At 41.0% G+C, this 23,927-nt stretch overlaps 1 protein-coding gene across 1 annotated transcript in view; it reads right to left on the bottom strand.

Annotated features, from left to right (window-relative positions):
• herc2 (HECT and RLD domain containing E3 ubiquitin protein ligase 2) overlaps window positions 1-21,406 on the bottom strand; it is a 62,602-nt gene extending 41,196 nt beyond the window's left edge. Inside the window, exons 1-19 of the mRNA XM_022243223.2 lie at window positions 21,314-21,406; window positions 13,218-13,385; window positions 12,820-12,937; window positions 11,999-12,190; window positions 11,529-11,745; window positions 10,834-11,094; window positions 10,182-10,473; window positions 9,732-9,896; window positions 9,038-9,247; window positions 8,536-8,687; window positions 7,414-7,574; window positions 6,867-6,980; window positions 6,254-6,425; window positions 4,481-4,745; window positions 3,608-3,808; window positions 2,986-3,214; window positions 2,320-2,629; window positions 1,656-1,852; window positions 1,100-1,255 (exon numbers count right to left, since the gene is read on the bottom strand). Of these exons, the coding sequence (XP_022098915.2) occupies window positions 1,100-1,255; window positions 1,656-1,852; window positions 2,320-2,629; window positions 2,986-3,214; window positions 3,608-3,808; window positions 4,481-4,745; window positions 6,254-6,425; window positions 6,867-6,980; window positions 7,414-7,574; window positions 8,536-8,687; window positions 9,038-9,247; window positions 9,732-9,896; window positions 10,182-10,473; window positions 10,834-11,094; window positions 11,529-11,745; window positions 11,999-12,190; window positions 12,820-12,937; window positions 13,218-13,304 (3,499 nt within the window). The 5' untranslated portion in view covers window positions 13,305-13,385; window positions 21,314-21,406. The remainder of the gene's footprint in view (window positions 1-1,099; window positions 1,256-1,655; window positions 1,853-2,319; window positions 2,630-2,985; window positions 3,215-3,607; window positions 3,809-4,480; window positions 4,746-6,253; window positions 6,426-6,866; window positions 6,981-7,413; window positions 7,575-8,535; window positions 8,688-9,037; window positions 9,248-9,731; window positions 9,897-10,181; window positions 10,474-10,833; window positions 11,095-11,528; window positions 11,746-11,998; window positions 12,191-12,819; window positions 12,938-13,217; window positions 13,386-21,313) is intronic.
• Window positions 21,407-23,927: the final 2,521 nt, after the last annotated feature.

Raw genomic sequence — 23,927 nt, 5'->3', positions numbered from 1 at the left:
AATGTAATGAAGTCATAAATGAACATGCAAAACAAATTTTGATTGGATGCTGATCGTAGTTGGACTCAATGTTCAATTAAAGGCAACTACATAGGAAAAAAAACAGATTTTGCCAGGTGAAGCATAGCAGCACTTCAGTGCGAGACTAGAGTTGGTGCAAGCAGGGGCCAAATAAACTTTCCTCTTGTTTGGTCAATATTGTAGTATTTATAGGCCATAAGAGAATTTTGCCAGATCTATAAGTTGTTTGCAGATTTCAAATAACATAATACTATTATCTGTTCAAAAAAAAGACTGATGGAACATTGCCCCTTTGCATATTGGACATGGTCCCTGTCTTGGGAAAGAACGCTGACTTCATACCAGAGTCCTTCGAATAATCAAATACCACAGTTTGGTAGTTGAATCTGTTCCATGAAAAAAAATAACCACAACACAATTCACTCTATATCCAGTTTGATTTTGTGTCCTGTAAAGTTGGGAATCCGATATGAGCAAAATGTTTTTCCCATGTCCTACGACTGTTTGTTGAGTCAAGCATGGTTCAAACACAGCCGGTTTGGTTGGCGAAACACGGTCGGAAAATTTCACATCGCCTCCGACTATAGTATTCCAAGGAATTATAACACCTTGATAAACTTTGGGGAAACCTGTTGAAATCAAAGTTGCTCATGGCTGTGGGATGGAGAAGATTCAATACTTGTATTTATGTATGATTTATACATGGAAGTACTACGGCACTTTCGTAGCGAGCTCTCAATGTGCATTGACCACTGCACATATACATGTACGAATGCAAATGCGTGTACATGTCCCAACCCAAACCGAAGTTTGGCAAAAATTTCTTAACGACCGTAACGACCCCATTGTCTTTAATAAATGTTGATACTGGGAGTGGGGGAACGTCTTTTCCACAAAACAGCTGTTGGTATGCATGAGGTCCAGAAAAATCATGCTTATCCGTGATGCTTTCTGTCGCGATAACAAAAGCCACATGGCCGCCTAGCTCATTAAACCCCTCACGCTTCAGCGCACACCTCTGTTGCATCCGCAGATTTCATGGATTAAACAATTAAAAATTATGTGTGATCAACCTTACCTGACAGGTCTGACTCAATGATACTTGCGACGGTTGAGAACTGTTTGGGAGTACGCGCTGCCAAGTCTGAGGCTGCAGGGAGCACATCATGGATGTGAGTAGACAGAAGACTGATGTACTTCCTCAAGAGAGATATAGCACCACGAGTCTCAGCAGCTGCAAAATGACAATAAACACAAGCTTTATTAACATGAAAGTGCAAAGAGAATTTTGAATTCAAAGATCAAAAACTGTCATCCAAAAACACAGGACACAGCAGGATGTATTTCACTGGTCGTAAACTTGATCAAAATATATATGGAGCAAACACAGCTTACCGGCCAAATCTTAAACAGTACATTCATGACAATTGCTAGTGTAACCGCTTTACCCCATGCCTTCCCTTCAAAACGTAAAGACCATTGCCATCTAAAAGACACCTAACAGTTGATCATGTGGCTAAAACCAAAGTCCTACAGTGATTTCAAGTAGTAATTTCATTTCATACCACGCTCTTCTGGACAAGTAATAAATCATCATTATTTGTGGATGCAACATTGTTTGAGTCTCCACTCACATGTTGCCTGGCCAGAGGCCGACTTGCGTCGCTGGCTTTCAAAGGGGAAAAGGAAACAGACCAGGAGTCTCTGGAACTTGAGTAGAAGCTCCATGGAGGTGGACTTCTCATTTTTGACCATGCTGGGAGGGGGGTCGCTCTTACTAAAGTCCACTGACAACTCCTGAAGCTTGGACAAGGTGATGGATGATGCATTCCTACCAAAAAATCATATTGACAAATCAATTCATGATCTCCTGAAGACGGACAGAGTACACTGTTCGAAACGTCGAGTTATTCCCTGGTTCTTCTCAGAACCACACATACTCAAAGAAGAGATAAATACATGGTGTTACCGCAATCTTTACTATAAATCAATTCATGAACACAATAGTCTACTCAATGATGACTTAAAACTGAGAAAACATGAAAAAGTTATAACTTTACTACATGAAAAAAAGAAATAATGGGGGGATAAAGAGCCATTTCAGATTTGCTCAGGAAATTCAATTAAACTGTTTTAATCAAACCTACCATTCTCCTTCTTTGGGTTTAAGATTACATTCGGACAAATTCAAACAATTTGCATTTGGGGTTGGTTTTGCATTTTCAGAGCCAATATTGCTCATCTGGTTAAAATGTAGACACAGAAATGATGGAGAAAAATGAGTAAACCAGAACGAACTTGAGAAGCTGCTGCACTAGTTGCAGAAGTGGGATGCTCATGCTAATGTCCCTGCTGTCTCTTTGCTGTTCTTCCCTCATTGTCCTCTTCTCAGCTTCCTCTTCAACAACCCCTCCTCTGCCTTCCTTGACCCCTTCAGAGCATGGTGGAGGCTCAGCAACATCTTTCTCCTTCTGGCTTTCCAGTTCTCGGACCTCAGAGTGGACGGCAGCATCCAGCGCTGACTCCAGGCCACCATCAGCCATGAGGCTTCCCACCAGGAGATCCATCATAAAGCGACGCCCAGGAGTCATGGTAACACTCTCACCTCCTAAATGAATAACAAGAAGAAAACTCACTTTTAAGAACAAAAGCAAATATAAATGTTTCATACACGGAATGATCTGTCTACGTAGATCAATTGCCATGTATATTTGGAATCAAGAATGTGACTTCTGATATGGCTGAAGATCAAATTGTGTCCTTGGGCAGGATGCTTCTTGACAAGTAATTCACCAATAAAGAGATGGGTGCCAGAGAAAGAAATAATAAATGAAGACTACATTAACTAACCAATGTGTACACAACTTGAACGTTTCACTGAAACTCACTGAAATAGAAAACTTAAACATTTTGTCCAGATACTGATTTTTTTCTTTTTTTTTTCCTCTTAAACACATCACTTACCACCACTGGGCAGCAGTGCTGACAGTGCCCTAGCTCTCTCCTCAGCAGTGGGTAACAGCAGGGACCACCCCGTCTGCAGAGTGGACTGGGCTGCCATCTGCACTGTGGGTATGACGCCACCATTACTGGCCAAGTCCACTACGCGTTGCTTGAGGTTAGACAGGAGTGTCCCACCCAAGCCAAGGCCCAGCTTCTCAGCATCCTCACCATGGGCTATGGCAGCATGGAGCTGGTGGAGATCCAAAAATCACTTAGGGTTTAGACTAAGTTTGATGTATCCCAGGAGAAATGTGTGGTAAGATTATCTAGACTCCAGGTAAAGACATCCCAAAGCTATCACACCTCATCATTTAGTAGTCACACTACTTCCTACATGATTATGCACATATTATATAAGTGAGAACATATCAAGTCTAAACAGACGAAGATGCTACAGATTATGTAGTGTATGAATTAATTAAACTGTTTTTCAATTTTAGCACAGCAACGTTTATATACATACGAGCGATGAAAGCAAAAATTGACTCCAGACTCAGTGCTGCATATGTTATCTGTGTGGGTAGTTATGCCATTTTGAAGAAACATATAAAAAAAATTTTCAAGTTGAAATTTGTCAACCAACCTGGAGTCTGAGTAGATTTAAGCCTGCCACTGCCATGCACTCTTTCTCCTGGGGTGGGGGCCAGTCACTGGGACCGTCTAGACCCTCACAGACACGCTCGAGCAGACCCTCCAACTGCTCAAAGGTGGACTTGGTGACATGGACACTGAAAGGAATGTTTAGGCCAACTGACCAGTTGCCACTGGATGTCCAGGCAAAGCTCTGGAGGAGCAAATGAATTCAGAAGTATGACAATATGACCTTTGTAGAAATTCTACAAATGGAAATTTCCTGCATGAAATATTTAGCTCACAAGGCTGCCTACTGTGTGGTATTAACTGTTAAAAAATGCAAGCAATGATGCAAAAACTCCCTCTGCCAGAAACTAGCTGGCACGGAATTATGCAGAGGTTGTCTCACAATCAATTGGCTTTGGCTTGGAGTATGTGCATCTACAGAAAGTTGTTGTAGCCACTTCCGGGCCACCATGGATGCGTGTGTAAGTTCTAGCCAAAGCCACTAGTTCTTAACACTACCACTACCCAGAGGCTTCCATAGATGCTTGTTTAAGGTTTGGCCAAAGCCACTAGTTCTTAACACTACCACTACCCAGAGGCTTCCATGGATGCGTGTGTAAGTTCTAGCCAAAGCCACTAGTTCTTAACACTACCACTACCCAGAGGCTTCCATAGATGCTTGTTTAAGTTTTGGCCAAAGCCACTAGTTCTTAACACTACCACTACCCAGAGGCTTCCATGGATGCGTGTGTAAGTTCTAGCCAAAGCCACTAATTCTTAACACTACCACTACCCAGAGGCTTCCATAGATGCTTGTTAGCTCTTGCCACAGTTGTACGTTGTGACTAAAGCTTAAGGTACTAGTCTCAGATCTTACATTTGTGAAGCTGCAGGCAATACCACTGACTGTCTTCCCTTCTAGCGCAGACACCGTCGTCAGCTCCAGCTTGCTGCCCTTGGCCGCCGTGGTGGCTTGGATGAGCTGACCCTGCAAGACTTCCCCCAAGTCAGTCAGCACCAAGAACTGCCGCTGTCCTGCTGCAACATCCACTACTTTCTTGCTCTGTAGTCCCTCCACCAATTTGGGCAGGCGGAAGTGATCATCTGAGGGCTGGCCCAGTCGATTATCATCACCACGACCCCTAACAAAAGAAAAGGAATGGAAAAATAAAAACTTCTAAGTGGACATGTTCTCCCTTGATATTGGGTAACAGAAGACCATGAAAAATTTCAGAAGCCAAGAAAGCGTGCACAATGCTAATGTTTTGAAGATTCCTTGCAAAAATGCATCATGGGAATTAGGGTTACATTTGTTTTCTAATGTTCATGCCTGAAAAAGTGAGAAAATCAATTTTCCCTCTTATGTTCACTGACTCAGCTGTACTGCTGCATTATACAGACAAAAGTAATGCAAGTAACAAAAGATAAGTGATTACAACTTAATCAGACATTAACTGATATCTTATGCAACCTGTCTGCTGGCAATCTGGATAATGACAATAAGTTTTTAATCAATTTTGTTGAGGAAGGAGAAGAGCTCACATTATTATATATAACTTATCAAGTCTTGCAACAGGATACAAACTTGTTGTGCACTGTTGACAAAGAAATTACATCTTTGTTACTACGATGTGATTAGCTAGTTAAAACAAGGTTTCTGGAGTAAGCCCGTGGAGAACCATGTGAGACAAAAATGACCGGTTACGACAAAAATGTTTAAATTTATGCATAACAGTTTTACTTTGAAACGAATCATTTCCAATTATACTGCACCAAAAAAATGAAGCATCCTGACCCTGTCTTTATTCAGAGGTCCACATGGACCAGAATGAAATGTAGGCTGGAGGTGACTGTTATGAGTCCTCCATGTACGTTTGAAGATCTGCAATCTATCTTAGTTTTTAGGCAGCAGTTTGAGACCATCATAATCTTTCCTCCACCATACCTCTACTATGTGGTTTGAAAATGGTTTCAGTCTTTACTGGCTTATACATGTATACTGTATTATGTGGCGAATGATCTAGAGTGTAAAAATACAAGAAAACTAATACATCAAAAACAGATCAAGAAAAACATGACTTAAAACTCACTCCTTACTCATGTCATGAATGCACCGTGCATAAGAAACTAATGACCAAACAAAACAGCAGAATCCTCAACATGCTGACCACCAAGGCAGAAAAAAGTACATTGTGTGGAATGATGTGCCCTTATGTGCTTCACATTGTGATAGTTAAAAGAGAGGTCACAAAAAGTACCTGCATTCCAGGTGTAAGGATAGATCTATTTATTTAGAGCTAGATCTGAGCAAGAGTCGGGAAATACACAAGGTATGAACATGAAGGGATTACCAGGAAATATTTCAATTTATCTGTAATTAAATACTTAGTTCTTCACTCCATGGGAACAAAAATACTCTTCAAATCCTACGCTGATGTGGCACAAGTTTTCTTAAAGACTTTCCACCAACAGTCAATAATAAAAGTTGTCCGTCCACATCGAGTTCCATAGATCTGCATAATTCAAAGATGATCTGTCCTCTGTAAAGTGCAACACTTTACATGATACCAGTCATGTTATAAATTCAACCAAAGATAAATTCTACCCTGGCAAGCCTGCAAACTCAGGAGAGATATTAAAATTTCCTTACCACATCAAGACAGTGCCTGCTTCCGTCAGTGCTAATGAGAAGCGAGCCCCACAGCAGACCCTGGCCACGTTCTGTTCCTGGAGCTTGTCCACCAGGCGTGGGGACTTGGGGGACTCTCGTTCCTTCTGCCCCAGCTGGCCGTACTCCGCATTGCCCCAGGAATACACCAGTCCTGTTAATAGGAGGATATTCAACAAAGACATGATGCCTGAAACTGTCCAGATGACAATTTTTCTGTTCCATTCAAATTATCTAGGCCTGATATCATCAAGGAAAATATCACCTTGCCAATTCAAATTCTCATAAAGAAATCAGCAGAGAAACAATCACTAAAATAAACAGTTTAACTTTGGAAAGATTGTCTGTGCACAGTAAATTCATGAGCTTTGCAGAAAGATGGCAAAGCCCTTAGGAAATTTTCTTTGAGTCAAAACCAAATCTAGAAATACTCATTCAGGATCCCACGTTGTTGAAGAATTGCTGGATTTCACAGATCTCAATTTTTTTAACTGCTTGAGAAGTTTAATTTATATATTGTCTCTGAAGAAAATGTTTTAAGTCACTGCAGTTTCTCCTCTAAAGAAGTAACAAACTGACAGACGACAAAACTGACCTGTGTTGGTGAGCGCAAGGGTTTGACCATCCTGTGAGCCACAGGCAACCTGCTTGATAACCTGTCCTTTCAAGTTAGACACTAAGGTTGGGTTCAGACGATCCTCGCTATTACCTGACGAACAGTATGGGTAAAAAGACAAAAATTATCACAAAACTTACAAAGCCTTTGGGAATGATGAAAGAATTGAACGCTGACAAAGAAAAGGTCCTTACAGTTTACACTTTGAACAGTTTGTCACTTGACATGAGACTGGAAGACTTGAGATGAACTTGCAATGGATTTCTCGGGTATAATGGGGACTAGTGTGAATTATCAGGGACTGGTGGGAACTTGTAGTCAGTTGGGGGCACTTGCAGGGACATGTGGGAATTAACTTTGACTTGTGGGGAGTTTTGGGGACTTGCAGGGAATTGTGGGGACTTGTGGGGACTTGTAGGGACTTGCTGGGTCTGGGAGAGAATTGTAGGGACTTGTTGGGGCTTAAGGGGATTGACCACAGCACTGCCCCAAACTACATCCTCCTCCCCTCCCCACTGTCACATACCATGTCCCAGTCGCCCATAAGTTCCTGATCCCCATGTGTACAGCTCGCCTTTGGAAGTGATTGCAGAGCTGTAACCACTCCCAGCTGCAATGAATACAATACGCTGTGATGACTCCTTGGCCCCAAAGAGACTCTTTACAAGTGTTGGTTCCGTGCAGGAACTACAGAGAGAAAAAGATACGAATTGAAACACAAAATGTCATAGGTTTATTTACTAGAAAGCTATTCATTACAATGGAAGTTTCCATTCTCCAGAGGGACTCACTTCCAAACTGTGGTTCATATGCATTTTTCCCCCGTTCACACAATACTGTCCAATTTTATTTACTCTATAACCTACTGAGACTCACTGAGTGGGGATGTTTATTTTCTTTCCTTCAAATGACATCCTTACAACCGTAACTTTAGCAGCTGAGGCATAACTGTAACAATCGTAACTGATATAACAAAAAATATAGAAACATTCACCCTCTGAAAGAAAAACAGGGCACAAAGTCTGAACATTTTTTTAAAACTTCCATCCATACAAAACATCATTTTCTATAACAATGCATATGGTGAAATAGGAATACATACAATCATTAATTCAAAGATCAATACTGAGCTTGATGCCCTTATACTGTGTCCAGGTGGCAAATTAATTGTGGGTTAAACTTTAACCAGAAGAGCAATTCAATGAAACTGTTCATTCACATTGAGTGCATCTTCTCGACAGCCGTTCAATAAAATTGTGTGGAATTTAATGTGTCCAATGAACTCAACAAAACTGTTTGGAGACTGCCAATTCTACTGTGTGATGATTTGAATTGCAAACTCTCTGAATGTCATATCCATTACACTAGAATTCACCAGAAGGAAAATTTGACACTTTACAGAGTCTCCACAATGTCATTGCCAGTGAAAGTAATACCACCACACCTCTGTGATTCCCCTAACATGGACAAAATGTCATGCAGTGGTAGAGATTAAACTATGGAAGGGGGATTCATACAAAATCACAGCAAGGGACTCTTCCTTTTTCCCCAAAACTCACTGACTAGTGAACTCCATGTCTACGTCCTCCATCCAGACAGTCAACTGTAATTTAACCACCAAGACTAACAGGAAATGGCAGACACATACCGTTTGTCCCCATGTCCCAGCTCTCCTGATTCACCACAGCCCCAGGTGTACACCTCCCCCTCAGCCGTCAGTGCCATGAAGTGCTTGCCTGTGGGATGTGTGGCCAACTGCACAATGTCTTTCTTGGCCAGGGTGTCGATGAGCTCGAGGTACTGCAAGGCAATGTACATTACAGAAATAAAAAATGAGGTCATTTGAGGTCAGTCCAGGTCATTTATATGATGCTTCCTTTATGGGTCTCAACAAGAATGTTTGCTCCTAAAGCTCACACATCAAGAATGAATTCCAAAAGTAATAATTCAATTCTTCAAAAAAGTCTCTTCAAGTCTTATCACAAGTTTCCCACATAAAATCATGCTGTGTCAAATCACAAGTGATTAAACAAATCTGATTAAAGCATCTTTTATCACTGATATCTTGTTACTTGTGACTAAAAAAGGTAAGGACTTGTGACTGGACTTGTGGAAGGACTTATCCCTAACAGTGCGATGACCAGTCTCACCGTTTCGGTGTCACCCTTCTGCATGTACACCTTGCCAGTCCGGGTCAGGATTAGGGTGCAGCCCTCTCCACAGACCAGCTGCACCACACCAAGGTTACTGAAGGCAGGGACAGGCACTAGGGCAGTGGATGCAGAGGAGCTTGGGGGGTTCTTAGTGAAAGGAGATGACCGGTTGACCCAGACCTCCTGGCCCATGGGAATGACTGGCCCCTAGGCAAAAACAAACACAATATTTTTGTCACTTTGAAATTCCTATTCTGTTGCAGGACTTTTGATTTGTACAATTTGAATACTGCTTTAGAACAAACGCAGGTCAACTTTTGATTTTAATTTTTCCACTCACTATTTGCCCAAAGTAAGTTGAAATTTTCAAAGGAAAACATGGTACCTTTTTAAAATGAAGACAATTTAAAATTCTTTGCATGATGACTGCATTTTCCTTTTTCAGGTTAGTTTGGTGGCTTGAGAAGTGTATAATCCAGATACCGTTTCCTCACATGGGACTTAGATAGATTTGGACAGAATTAGACTTGTTCCGAGAAAAAAAATGCCCCAGCCATTAACATACAATACCAATCTTTAATCATTTGGACAATGCAAGTTGAAGGACACAAAAGTCATCCTCCCACATATCTTTCAACCTAAATCACAAACCACAATGAACAACAGGTATATACTTCCAGCTGTGCATTACCTTTTGGCATATAGTGCTGGGCATGTAAGGTGCAGCCAGACGATCCAAGTGGGACATGATGATGACGGCAGCCTGTTGTAGATCTATTGATGCATCGTCATCCTCCGGTAAGGTCAGGTAGCGAAGGAAACATTCAGTGGGGCTGACCACAGCAGGGCTGAGATACTGGAAAACAAGACAAAACAATAAGTAAACAAAAGGGCACAGTTAAACAATCTAAAGAACTGTACATAGGAGAACAAATTTTTCAAAAAATAATAAGGGACTTTTAAATGAGTCACCTCCTAAAGAACTGACAAGTTAATAAAGTTGTTGATGTCTCAGTATGTTCCCACTATTGAAAAAATTGGCCCAATTATGAATTACTTTAGAGCTGAATCACTTAAACTGCAATTTTCAAACAGCAATGTCTCAATAGGGGATTTGATTCACTGTGGTATAAAAACTTACATCATCCTGGTTGCTGTTCTCAGCTGTAAATTTGCCCTTGGGGCTGGGTATCTCCTGGAAGCGTTTCAGCAGTGGCATGAGGGGGGCCGTGGTCCCCCTTGGGCTAGTCCTGTTATCTGGCTCCTGCCGGCCGCTGTCCCACAGCTGAAGCAGCAACAGCACCACACTCAGCAGGTGGCTGAGGGTGCCACGCTGGACAGCCAGCTCCACCAGCAAGGCCAAGGCGCTGTGCTGATCAGGGATGGGGATGGTGTCGTTGTTGCCCTTGGCACTGGCGCAAGCATTCAAGTCGCTGTTGATTTGATTTGACAGTGACAAAACATTTCCATCATAAACTAGAGCTACGTTTACCACTAAATATCAGGACTTTACGATGAACCAAATGTGACTAACAATAACACAAATTGTCTTACAACAATGACAGTTAAATATTTCTATTGGCCAGCTTAAGCAAGGATGAAGCACATCAGATCATATTTTTAACCTGTTGTTTGATTCAAGCAGGCTCCCTACTATAACAGCTCTGGGTGGATAAAAGTTCAAATTTAAATGTACACAGAACTGCAAAGAAGTACGAAGTGCTTCATGTATCACTTGTAAAGCAAACATCACAATTATTCAGCATATCTTATCTACTACCAATTCTACTCACCCAACAACAACAGATGTGAGGAAGTCGGTAGCTTTCTGCACCACCTCAGCCCACACATTGGAGATGGATGCCTCGTCGAAGAGAGTTGCCTCGGGCAGAGAGCGTAGGGCCTCCAGAGCATCGCGGAGGAGCTCCGAGCACAGGTCTGAGTCCTCCCCTGATCGCCAAGCTCTCCTAAGGAAGGCGAAGGCAAAAGACAAGGCGGTGCGGGCCCCAACACGAGCCAGAGAAGTGGTAGCCTTCTCAGCTGCTTTGGGAAGGCTGTATATGATCAAGAATACAACATGCAAATAATTTCCAGGCAACTGCCAAAACAAAGTGACTGTCTTGATTTCCAGAGAACCAAAACTTGACTCTTCAAAAGGCATTCTGGCCACATTATCAGGCGCGTTAGTACTTCCTAACAACTGTTCCTCAACATTTAAGCAGTTAAGTAATGGTGCCACACTTGCAAGGTTAAATAGAAGTGGTTTCCACTTTCAATCATCAATGTCATTTACACAGTTAACATGAATCTATACAGTTGTGTCCAAATCACTTTGCTTGAAAATATGCAGGAATCTATGGTAGCCATTTCTCATTGTGTCGTGTGTAATTTCAAGCTGCAGCCAAGTAACGTGGACATGTCTTAACATGCAAGGAAGTTAAACACCAACAAAATGGCCCATGTTACATGTATTTGTCCTCTTTTTCACCTTCTACTTTTCACCGGAGATGATTCTCCTTCTTTCTGCTTTCTGGTGACCACTTGTTGCTCAGGGCAGTGGCGGGAGAGGGCAATGAAGTAGCGTTCTAGTACCACTAGGCGCTGTCGCAGACGGACTGAGGAGAGGGTGGACAGAGCAGCCTCCTGGAGGAGGTGATTCTGCTCTCTCAGTAGCAGGTGTAGGCATTCCTTCAGCTGTGATGCATCTGGGTCAGCAGATTTGGTGGTTGGGAAAAAAATATGGCTTTGAAGCAATACAGATGCAAATTTCTCAGTGGTCGAAAGACTTGGGACAATTTAGTGTTCCTTTAATTTTAATTTTTGTCAGAGGCATGCACAGTAGCTCTGTAGGAATTCTAACAAGGTATTTTATGCACAAAAATAATTTACCAAGCCAAAGATTGAAACACATGAAGTGGTCCCAGGTGATTCAAACCCCACTGCAAGCTTGCAACCTACCAGGCTGTTTACCCCAGGTCCAGGACTCAATGAGGCTTGATGATGTCCCTCGGTCTCCTGCTTCCTCTCGCCTCTCCTCCTCATCCAGCTTCTGACAAGAGGGGCAATTACAACCATTCCCTGGCCCACATCGGCCGTCACAGCAGCTACAGGACAAGACACTCATGCCGCAGTAGTACTTGCCCGTCTCCCCTGCATCAGTGATTCATAAATCAACTCCATTGCAGAAAGATGGGAAGTGGTCCCCTTTGCCAAGTCAAATGTTTTGCTATAGGCAGTGAATGCACAGCTTTATCTATAACGCTTAACGAAAGAAACTAAATGTTTGCTCATGTGAACCATGACCTCCTGTTTGCTATTGCAAACATCTGTATGGCTCAGTAAAGACCTTGCAGTGTTAATTATTGTATATTTAATTCAAATCACACGATTCACAAGAAGCACTTGGACAACCAAAGAAAACCTCGAACAAAAGAGGCATGAAAGCTATAAAACAAGTCTTACAGTTTAGACACAGAGAAGTTAAATGAGTGAGTCATGAGGATCCTCCCAATCTCAGCTTTGTCTCGTCTTACCCTTACCTCTGACCCCATTATCACCATCTATTAAAATATTCCACACTTTGACACATATGAGAAAATTTGATGTTTCCATAACAGAAAATGGAACTATATTGGGCAACAGAGTCTGCACTCTGTGAACTAAATCCATCAAACGGATGCCATAGGCAGAAGACAAATACAAAGCCAAGATCTGGAAAACCCCTACATAACTGTACAATTGTCTACAGCTAGTCAGAGCCACAGCATTCCACTGGGTACCTTTGGCAGCCGCTGCCCCAGCTGAGTTGGTGATCTGCCGGGGTCGACCCACGACCAGCTCCCCATCCTTGACTAGCTCATTCCACAAGCTGCTCAGACCATCCCTAGAGAAGGCAACCTGTCAACAAAAGATCAATGAACATTCCACGTACATGTACATTCCAAATTAAATGTATGTATGTTACAGGATAATAATAATCCATTTAACAAGCCACTCATGGCTACCTTTTGAAATATAGGTCTGAGATTTTGAGGTTTAAACCTCAGATGAGTGATATGTTTGAAATGGATTCATTTGTTCCTCCTTGAACTACCCACTCTCATGTTAAGCTAAAACTGAGTAAGTACTGCAACATTTTCTTGATGAAATTTATCCTAATCATCAAATCTTCACTTACTTGTGGATCTGACTTGAGCCACTTTGAGTCCAGCCGTGGCTGTGTCCTGATTGTCGTGCGATTCTGGGTCATAAGAGTGCCAGCCATGGTTCCATTATATGATCAAGCACTTGAGGTTACGGTTGCTCCAGAAATCTTCATGGCAAGGGTGCAGTAAATTACACGCATCTGATAAAGCACACAAGTCATAGAGCCATTTACATTAAGTTTCTGCAGCTGCAGATATGATTGGCTGGTTTTTAACATAGGTTTCCCTTCTTTGAAGGCTTGGCTGTATTCATTTTTTGGCACCAAACTGTACATGTGAATAATATCAGTTACACAGTCCCAAGTAGGCTGTGAAAGAATAGAGTAACGATCATATAACCATAAAAATGCTTCTTTTTGGGCAGGGATCATTCACACATAAGCCTCTGATGTCTTACTGTGCACATGAATGGCTGCTGAAGTAATTTTAGACTAATTTCTAGTCCTCCAAGTTTGTATTGCAAACTCCAGACAAAACTGATTCGTGAAATGAACTAGGCTTTTAGCTAAACCTTTTTCAGAGTGTGAATGGTTCTGAGAAGTTTTTTGTCAATCTCTTTGTTAAAATTGCATGTTTTTGTGTACCCCTAGGACAATGGGGTTCGGCATCACGACACATGACAACCCCGTAGTGTTGGGGTTATTTTTGTATGGGTTTTCCAGAATTACTGTCTAGAAGAGAGGTCTCGAAACTTTCGAATATAGCAAGAATAGAATGACGTCAACATTGCTCGATCAAGTGACGGTTCTACAATCTCGCGAAAATGCCAGATCTAGCTTTGGTCCTTGGATAGCGGGATGGATTGTGATGGGGAGAAAAAGGTCACTGATTTCCCTTTCAGAAATAATGTTACAGATTCACAGAATGCTGGTTTTAATCAGAACATTGCCAATGTCCGATCCAATCCGGTGTTTTTACCAACATTAACACAAGTGTTAACAAACCTTAACATGATGTAGGTGTACTCCCAATAACACCAAAACAGCGTACTCCCTAAAAGCATCAGTTTACAAAGTAATGTTGAAAAATTCATGTAAGCGTAAAGAATAAGTTTTGTTTGCCTTTATTGTTACAGAGTTGAGAGAATATCACACATTGCAATTCGTATGATACCGGTAGTAGAGCGCGAAATTAGACAAAAAAAATGCTCAGACAAAATGTCATAACACAATTTTTTTTCTGCCTTTACCAGCGTTTGATCTGCCATATTATATTAATTAAAGGTAGAGTTGCAATGTGCAGAATGCACTGTTAACGCTCAAAAACTGAATGCACACAACAACATTATGATCATTTAAGAATAATTACATATATGCAAGTTTGTACATGTACTTCGGCAAGTGTATAGGTCGAGCTACTCATGTTTGGTAGGGGCAAGACCCGCGGGTCAACGAGGGTATACTCCCATCACACATACTGAAATATAATGAGCGCGCACCACACTCGGGTCGGACTGGAAGAACTGTGTGAATGCAGCCAACCATTACTGGTCCATATTGCCTAGTACCCAGGTTATGTGTCAATCATGCATGGGTTACCACAGAAAATTGAACATTGGTTGACAGCATGACCTATGTTTTATGATGCACAAAGAACCATGGGGTGATTTCATGACTGTGCAAGTAAAGTATACACATATGCTCATACACAAGTGGCGCTGGGTGACATGGGCTGGTGATGAGTGATCAGCCATGATGAATGCCTTGGGCGTAATTAACGTAATTCTAACACAAAATTAACAATATATCGGATGCCATAATCCCATATATTGTGTTGACACCAGTATTTTTAGAGTTGTTATTGATATGTTGGTCGGACAATTTGTCCAAGCATCTTTGATTTTGTTTAGACAAACACAAAAAGTGCTCGGAAACTGTCCGATGTCCAACCGTAATCTCATGCTCTGTGGTAGTGCTCTGTTGTATTCACACCAATGCATGCAGTGCACAAATAGCCTGCTCATGTACAGTATGCAGAGCATCTGCAGTGCCTGGTGGTACCACACCTGTTGTAGTCCCCTAGCTCTGTTCATTACGTTTAAAAGACACACGTACACTGGCTGCTATGTTGTGGGGCCGCGGTCTGTGCAATGTGTGTTGCAGTGTGGATCACATGCAGATGTAATTTTCGGGGATAGTTTTCGTGGGTACAACGGTTCATTTATCACACCAAATGAGTAATCCACAGTTTGCCAAAACGGAGTACAGAGTTCTTTCTTCTCTTCAAGCTAACATCGGTACTAATATCAGTAAGGACAGTCAGATTTTGCTGATACAAAGTTTTACCAATGTTGTCAAACATTAGCCCGATCCGATGTCATCATCAGTTGATCCCTAAAAAAATTTTCCAAAGGGGAAGAATCTGTTCAGTTTTACATGCAATGTAAATTAAATGGGGATTGAAAACAAGTCTAAATCACAAGTAGTTCCACCACATACACACGGTGGATACGGCTACAGACACAGCACCAGTTTGAGCATTCAAAGCGGGACTCCATTTCCATATAGCCAGCTACATGTAGAATGGATCATTGTATAATTGCATCAGTTATCTGATTTCTCAACTGGAATGGAGACTGTTCACTGCCCTTCCTGAATTATCCTCTCTTTGGTGTTGTCTAAGGGTAATTCCAGAAATTAGGGGTCTAAAAGTGTGACATTTTTGTGACCCTGTTACACCTGACCTAGGTTATATGACATGGAAATATCACCGGAATTGATTTCAAACTATTACTGTTTGTTTGGCAGGTAATTTGCATTAACTCATCACTCTTGGAAATTAGAAAATGTGTTCAGAACATACAATCATGTCAGGTGTGACAGGGACACCTAAAAATGGACCCCTAATTTCTGGAATTACCCATAACTCTCACGTTTTACATTTATACAGATTTTTACAGATTCTGCAAATGATTCAATTTATTTCCTCTACAATGGCTCTGAAAATGTGCATTTTCCCTGTTTGTGAGCAGAGGTGGAGTCTCCATAATCACAGTATCAGAAAATGATTTCCACGATGGTTTTTAGAGTACTTTGTTTAGTGGTAAATAATTAAGAATGGATATTGCAAGGGCATAACATGTAACCTTCATTTATGATCAATGTGCCAGTTGACATGTGATTCACTTAGTTTTCCAGTCTTCAGCTTACAGAAACTCTCTGTGGACAGGAGAATGGGCATGATTGCACTGTGTCACCAATCAATTATCAGTCCACAGACTAGGCACAAGGAATAACTTCAAGATTGTTTAATCTTAAATGCAGTTACAATTTTTTTTTTCATTTTTGAACTTTCATCGATATGGGCATAACAAATAAAAAATATACAGGTATTGAAAATTAAACTTTGCGAAAATGCTTGAAGGAAAAGTACAATTGGTGCAAGTCTATTGTTACGGTGTCTGGGGACACACAGAAAGAAATCCATAAGGCCAGACGCCCCTTGACACCCTGAGCATAAACCTTAAGAGACTGGTCTGAAAAAGTGTTTTCTGAGTGAGTACCTCAATATTTTCCCTGCTCAATTTGACTTTTTATGACATTTCATTATTTTGAGATGGGTCATGGCAGGGAAAACTTAGTGGTGTCCATATTTCTTTATAGAATTCTTTCCAGGGAACACTTTACACATGCGAGCCTTTTTTGGCAACCTAAAATGAAAAATTTCTGATGCCTTGAAAATATAGTTACCACAATAACATGGAAATCGGAATTGAGTACACGAAGTAGGATAGATGAGTGGCAAAGCATTCTGTAATTGTGCCAAGTGCTTAGAATCCCCCCATCCTACTAAGAGAACTCTCAGTCACAACTACATGTGACTTACAGGAGTTGCTTTTTTCAAGGGGTCATAATACTGTGGGGTTTTTTAACAAGCTTTTGCAGTAACTGATAAAGCAAACTGTGCTTTTTCAATGGCCAAGCTTGCTTTGCATTTTGGTTCGACCATTTTTGGAGGTGGGGAATGGTATCTTGTTTTTACTGCATAACTGTCCTTGCTGTGTGACCTGTAAGCTGACACCATCAGGGTGTGCAACATGCCCTGCACTGTGCAGCTACATGTAGTTGTGACAGATTGTAAAATTTTAGAAATCCCTCCATACCTCCGAAAATAGTCAAACCAAAATGTGGAGCAAGCTTGGCCACTTGCTGGCTCGACACATGCACAATGTGATAAACAAAAATGGTACGAGTGTCCTCAGGTAGAAATGAGAGATTACCCAGTAAAAATCTCAAATTTTCATAAAATTCTTGGTCTCATGATCAGAAACTCCTGTATAACCATTTTTAAGAGCTATAGGTACATCACGGTTGCTATCATGGGAAAATTTATTGAAAAAAGTGGAGCTTGCATTACAGGATCACCACTGCAAAAACTCAATTTAAAAAAAAACAAGTGTGAGTGGAACATAAAAAAATTGCTGAAATCGCAAGTGCAGTTTTGCTGTTTTGCTATGATGTAATTGCCTAGTAAACACATGGCTTCTGGAGTGAACCCATGGGAAATTGTGTAAGACAAAATTGACTGGTTAGTGGTTACCACAAAAATGTTTGTCAAAATAAATATGTTTTAATTTGTGCATACATGGTTGTCACCAGGCCAAATCTAATATTTTGGCGAAGTGCAGCAAAGAACCTCTCGCGGGCATGGCCGAGGGCCCCTGGTGAGCTCCAACGCCCTGGTGGGGGTCAAGGGGGCAACCCCCCCATAGTTCCAGGATTCTGGGGTTTTTAAGGGGGAAAATCAGGTTTTTGAGCCATGTTATAAAGTGTAATTTGTGTTTGTCAAATGTTGTATATAAGTTTTTAAACATGTGGTAATATAAGTTAAACAGTAACTGGCAGAACAAACAAGTAACATCTTACGCAAACATCTTATAGGAAATCAGTTATTTAGATTAATGAACAGAATTAAGAAAAATGAAAAGATGGTTGCTAAAGAACATTAAGCTTTTGTACCCTTACTTTAGGTGAGTTGTGCTGTCAAAAACAAAATGTGTTTAATGACCTTTGACTAGGCAAAGGCAGATCCATTCATCAAAAACTTTTGACTATCGGCACAAAAACATGAACACGTGCACGTATAGTATGACTGTCATCGTTTACCTCGTACACAGACTTCAACGTGAATTGTAAAGCATGCCTACAAGTTCTGAGAAAGAGAAAGTCAGTTGATACTACATGTAAAATCTGATGTACATTGTATCTACTCCTGCTGGAATAAGACTGTACAAGTACAGACATTTACATGTATTTGTGCAGCAGGGTTGTCACTGCTTGAAATATCGGTGCACTCTGGAGCTCAGCTTTAGTGTATAGGTACATGTACACACCACATCCATCGTGCATGTGTTTGTACGTATGTGTACAGTACAGGGAATACTGCATGCGAAACCAGCCTCACGTGTTGGATTATGGGGTTGTTCATTTCGATTGGTGCATAATTTTAAGCTTGCTTTGGTGTTTTGCAGTTCAAAACACACAATATCTTATAATTGCTGAAGATAGGATCAAACACGAGAACTTTTTAGATTGTTTAGAAGTTTACCAACTCAGGGAATGAAATATGTCCCGGGCGGTGAGGCTCAAAATTACCCCAAGTGCCGGGCACAGATTATGAGAGCTGGCTGGCCCCGCCCGCCACCGCCCTGCTTAGCTACAACTCTGGCTCAAAGTATCTCAATCCCATGTACTTCAACAACTCAAAGTCACTATTCCGTGTGACCTCGAGCCAATATAATTTACATGGAGTCAAAATACACACGTACATATGTAGACCCTACTGGCAGCCTACCTCATCATTTATCTTATTACTTGAATTGGAGTTTTGCCAAAAGAATAATAAAATGGGTAATGCAAATGCTTATTGCCCAAAGCATGGAGGGTAAAAATACGATTGATTCAAGTCTATTGTAATGGAGAGTGGAGGCACCCTTTTTGCACTAAAGGTTTTTCAGCGCAGAAGACCTTATTTTGACTCCCCCCAAAATGGGCATTTTTACAGTTGTCTAAATGTACCTTCAGACACCTTTGGTAATTTCGAAATTGGCATACTGGAACCCAGCAACGGCTATACAAGGGCAGGGTAGCGTCAGAAATAACTGTTAAAGAGACAGATGGTAGGTAATGATAGACACGGTCAAGGAATATTTACAAATTTCAAAAAAATTTCATCTTTTATTAACAATTGTCAAAACTTACAGAAACATGAAGAATTTTTCTCTCTGTATTAATAAAAGTTATCCTCAGGCCATAAGTGATTGATTACCTGGGGGAATATTGCCAATTGAGAACTCACTGGCAATGCAAAATTCATTCTGATGCTATGTGTTGTCGCGACGAGCCTACCATGCCATGCCTACTGCTTAGTACTGGGCCTTGGTTTTTCTTGGACCTAATCCTTATCACCGAAGCTGAAAATCATTGTTTGTGGAAAGGAAAAGGGGGCGAATGTTTGCTCCTTTTTCCTTTCCACAATGCCTTTCTCTCACTGTGCAAAATCACCCATCCAACATCCAACCATGTCCATGATAGAGAGTCCGGCACTTTTCAGGTTTTTTTGTTTGACGCCCACAAATTTAGTACTATTGGAAAGAGAATTTTAAAAGAAATTGAATGGTATAAAATTTAGCTCAATAGCTGTAAGTATAATAAGGTTATGGAGTTTTTGTTATTGAAATTAGGTGTAATTAGTCCGTCACTTTTTGGGGGTGGACACAAGTTTTATTTTCAACAATGCATATGAACCACATGGAGTCTTCTTCCTCATCGGTTCCACTTCCAGACATGCCAGACTAGAGTTGGACAAAGATCTGTAGTTAAGTCACAGAGGAAGTGTAAAGTAAACAGTATTTTTTTTATGGAGATCTTTATCGATAATAAACACAGGATACATGTACATGTATACAGTAACAGGTCAGTTGAGTTGGGCTTGAAATATTTAGTGATGTGTGAGAGATCACCGAAGCATAGTTTTGATGTGATATTTTTTTATTCATCAATAAATAGCTACAAAAAATGAGGACCAAGTCTGTCAGGTGTCATTTTAAGTATGTTCGTGTTTGACAGGGTCTTTTGATAACATTTGATTGAAACAACATGTGTGGTTTATGCGCCTGTTATTTGCATCTTGCTCCCCGTGCACCATCCATAGATCTGATGCACATGCATACAGCATTTGTGTACAGTTGTGCAACAGCACCCAAAAACATGTACAAAAGGGCTGTTCCGCACCGGTTCGACATCGATTTTTGACAAAAAAACAACTTCCTTTTCTTCCTGAAATTCTAAGCTTCCAAATAAACACCGTTTCATATATGTATCATCAACTCCTTACACATGTTTTGGGGGGATTTTCAACAGAAAAATGCACCTTTTTTGCTACCTTTTTGTAGTTTTCACAAACCAAAACAAGGCTTGATGGTGCTTTAGTCAAATGCCTCCAGTCATACATCAAATGAAAGAGTATTTTAAGCTCTACAAGATGATGACATCACCGTTCCAAACTCGGTTGAGTTTCACGAGAAATTAGGCTTAGACGAGACTGTGTCACACGACAACAAACAAAGATAGCCGCACACAGTTTTTGACGCAGTGCTCTGATCTTACATTATTTTCATCACACTTTACAACCAAAACTTGACACAAACAGACATAATAAATGGTACTAACACAAATTTCGGTTCATTTACAACACAACTACTTTTTCAAATATAGAATTTGACGCACAAGGGCAGAAATCATGGATTGAAAACAAACACTTTTACACGCTTCCAGATATAATTTTTATAAATTGTAGAGGTGCCGTTTCGCTGGACTCCCTATCCATGATTGGCCATGCCCCCCAAAAGTGCAAATGCCCTACACAGTCATTAGGCCCTTGTACTTGTTGTAGCAATGTACAGTATACTCACATGCTACATCATAATCATACCTGATGTAACGTCACGACTGCCGACCAGGCCTAACTCGATCAACTTAACAATACCATATGAAACGTTTCGATTAAATAACACACCGATCATTGGTTTAAAAAAGGTCAGATAGAAAAATTCTATTTGCCAACTTACCATTTCAATATCGTCTGATCATGAAAAGTGGTGCACATTCGCGGAGGAAGGGGTTCTGCAATTCGTCAGTTAATGTACGTACGCAAACAAAATTTTTAACCTTATTACCAGGAGCCCTGCTCTCGAGTGTACCTTGCACACGCATAATGATAAACTGGAGAGAAAACGAGAACGATGTTGTTTAGCGATCCAACTTGGGACAGTACAGAAGCCCAATTGAGAATAAAGTACGGTGCCTTTTAAAACCATTTTTAGCATCCTCAAGTAAAAAAAATTAAACTCTGGGAAAAAAAACAGAAATAGAGACCCATAAAACTTTTGACGATATTTTATGCGTCTCAAAGTCCCTTGGGGAGAACGTGACCATAGAGCAAGGGCCCATGCTGAGCCTCGGACTAAGGGTGTGGGTTCATATTGCCGATTGACCCAGAAAGCCCATGTGAAACATAAACAATACTGACAAAGAATTGTTACTTTGATAGTCAGCAGTCACAGAGATCAATGTATTGTTATTTATCCCAACTCTACAGAAGAAAACAATGATTCAAACAATGGAACTTACTTATACTAGACAAAGCGTATGTTTACATGCAATGCAAAATATGGATACGGCTGAACTCGCCCACGTACTACGTTCAAGCCTAGCTGATTTCTCATCCTGTTTGTCTAGTGCAAATCTAAGAAACCTGTCAGAACCGGTTTGGTCCAAGTTCAGGCCTTAACTTCTTCACCTCAACCCCTGCCGCCAAACACACTTGGGCCGTTTTCCAAGACTCAACTTCGGCTCCGTCTCAGGCTTCAACTGTTTTTTAACTAGCTGACGTTGAAGCTGTAAGCGCAGTAATTAGTTTGAGAGTGCCACAAAATATCAAAAAAGATGCAAGAGAGCCAGAAATTACAGTAATCCGATTTTATTTAAAAGCTTCAGGCCCACAATCGGGGATTGATTTTGGGAACGAAGCCTGAAACGGAGCCCAAGTCGAGAATTGGAAAAGGGCCTCGTTTTTGTTTGCCGTAGCGTATTCTGATTGGAAATTTTCCTAACCAATCAAGTTGATCAGATTTGTCTTACAAGATTATCACTCGAACTTCTGACCAATAGCAACTGCCTGTTAGGTTAACATCACCTTCTTTCTGTCGTCTGATTCTTAATTCCAAAAAAGTAGGGAGTCAAGTTTCATTAAATTGGTATGATTTCGAAGAGTTCGAAAGTTTTCCTCATTTTGTTTAATTTGTCTTATCACTGACTTCGCTAATTTGTACAAAACCACTCTTAAAGATCACCTGAAAGACCAAAAAGCTTGAAAATGGTTGGAGCGGAGAAATACGACGACACCGATGTCCCCCAAGCACTGCAATGCGCGCACGAAAACTCCGTTGAATCTTATCACTCCTATCTCACTCCGCAGTTCATTTCCACCACGCGAGGACCTTCAAGAGTTTTGCTCCGCTGTGTCGCGCGCTGTTTCCTTCATGAACTGACTTTTAACGTGAATAAATGTTCGCCAAACGATCTTCCTCTTGTTTTGTGAACTGAGTGATTTTGCCTATCGCTTAAAGTAAAAGAAAAAATCACTGTTGATATCAGGACCCTCTGGTTGTTAACCGCATCATACCCCTGATAACGGCATCTTCTAACCGTAGGCCTACATGAATATCAAACTTCAAGTTTGCTTCCAACGCGGACTCTACTGCACGACCGAGCTGGCGGGCCGTGTTCAACATGCTCAAGGTCGGTGTCTAAACTTGAAACTTCCGACGACCTATAAGGAGTTTCCCTCAGTTTGAGATCTTCTGGTGCACCACAAGTAGGCCTACATCGTCTTCCATTTGTATGAAATGGAATTTAGGCTAAATTTGACTGGACTGGGCCTAATTATATAGGCCACGCCAAATGCAACAAATTGAAATTCACTGAACTCACGGAACTGAAAAGTCAGAACGTTTTTTAACTTATCTGGAATCTTGGGGGCTAAGATGCAAAGGGTAAGTCTGTATTACAATCATGAGAATGCAAGCCAGGTGAGTGAAATTTCTTTTGCTTTAATTTATTGTCGTAGATGTTGTTTTACATGTTTTTAGAAATCATATAGGCCTCTAGGGGCCTGTTCTGAACACCATTAGCCTATATGGATGCCAAGCTTTGTGAGACGAAATTGTGAATTGGTGAATAGACCTAGGCCTACTCCTCCTGAAAACGCTACTCAGCGCTATTCTGTCACAGTCATCAGAGTTTACCAGGTTAAGGCCTAACCATGTGAACGTTTTTTTTCCGGGTTGAAAGAAGAAAGTTAGACCCTACCCTTCGCATGACTTGCAAAAACCACATATCAGTCCATACATGTTTTTACATGATGCCCGTGCCTTTGTATCCTTGTGAGAACGCTAAGCCAATTCGCATCAATAGTCCAGCGTGTCACGGCCGTTGACAACCGTGCGACCACGTGGGAATTGAAATAAAAAGGAACACTGAGAGCCAAATGCTTTGAATATACATGTACTTTCAATGATCGACAGGCTGATGAACTGTTGCAAGAAAGAAATGTGGCCTATGACTGGGAAATGTTCAGCGACTATAAAACTTTGCTAGCACCTTGTTCGAAAAAAATGAGTG

This window comes from Acanthaster planci, linkage group LG02, assembly GCF_054643075.1.
Source record: "Acanthaster planci isolate LZ-2023a linkage group LG02, COTS_SCS, whole genome shotgun sequence".
Lineage (NCBI taxonomy): Eukaryota > Metazoa > Echinodermata > Asteroidea > Valvatida > Acanthasteridae > Acanthaster > Acanthaster planci.
The sequence above is the reverse complement of the archived record's forward strand: the minus strand, read 5'-3'. Positions and strand labels throughout refer to the sequence as shown.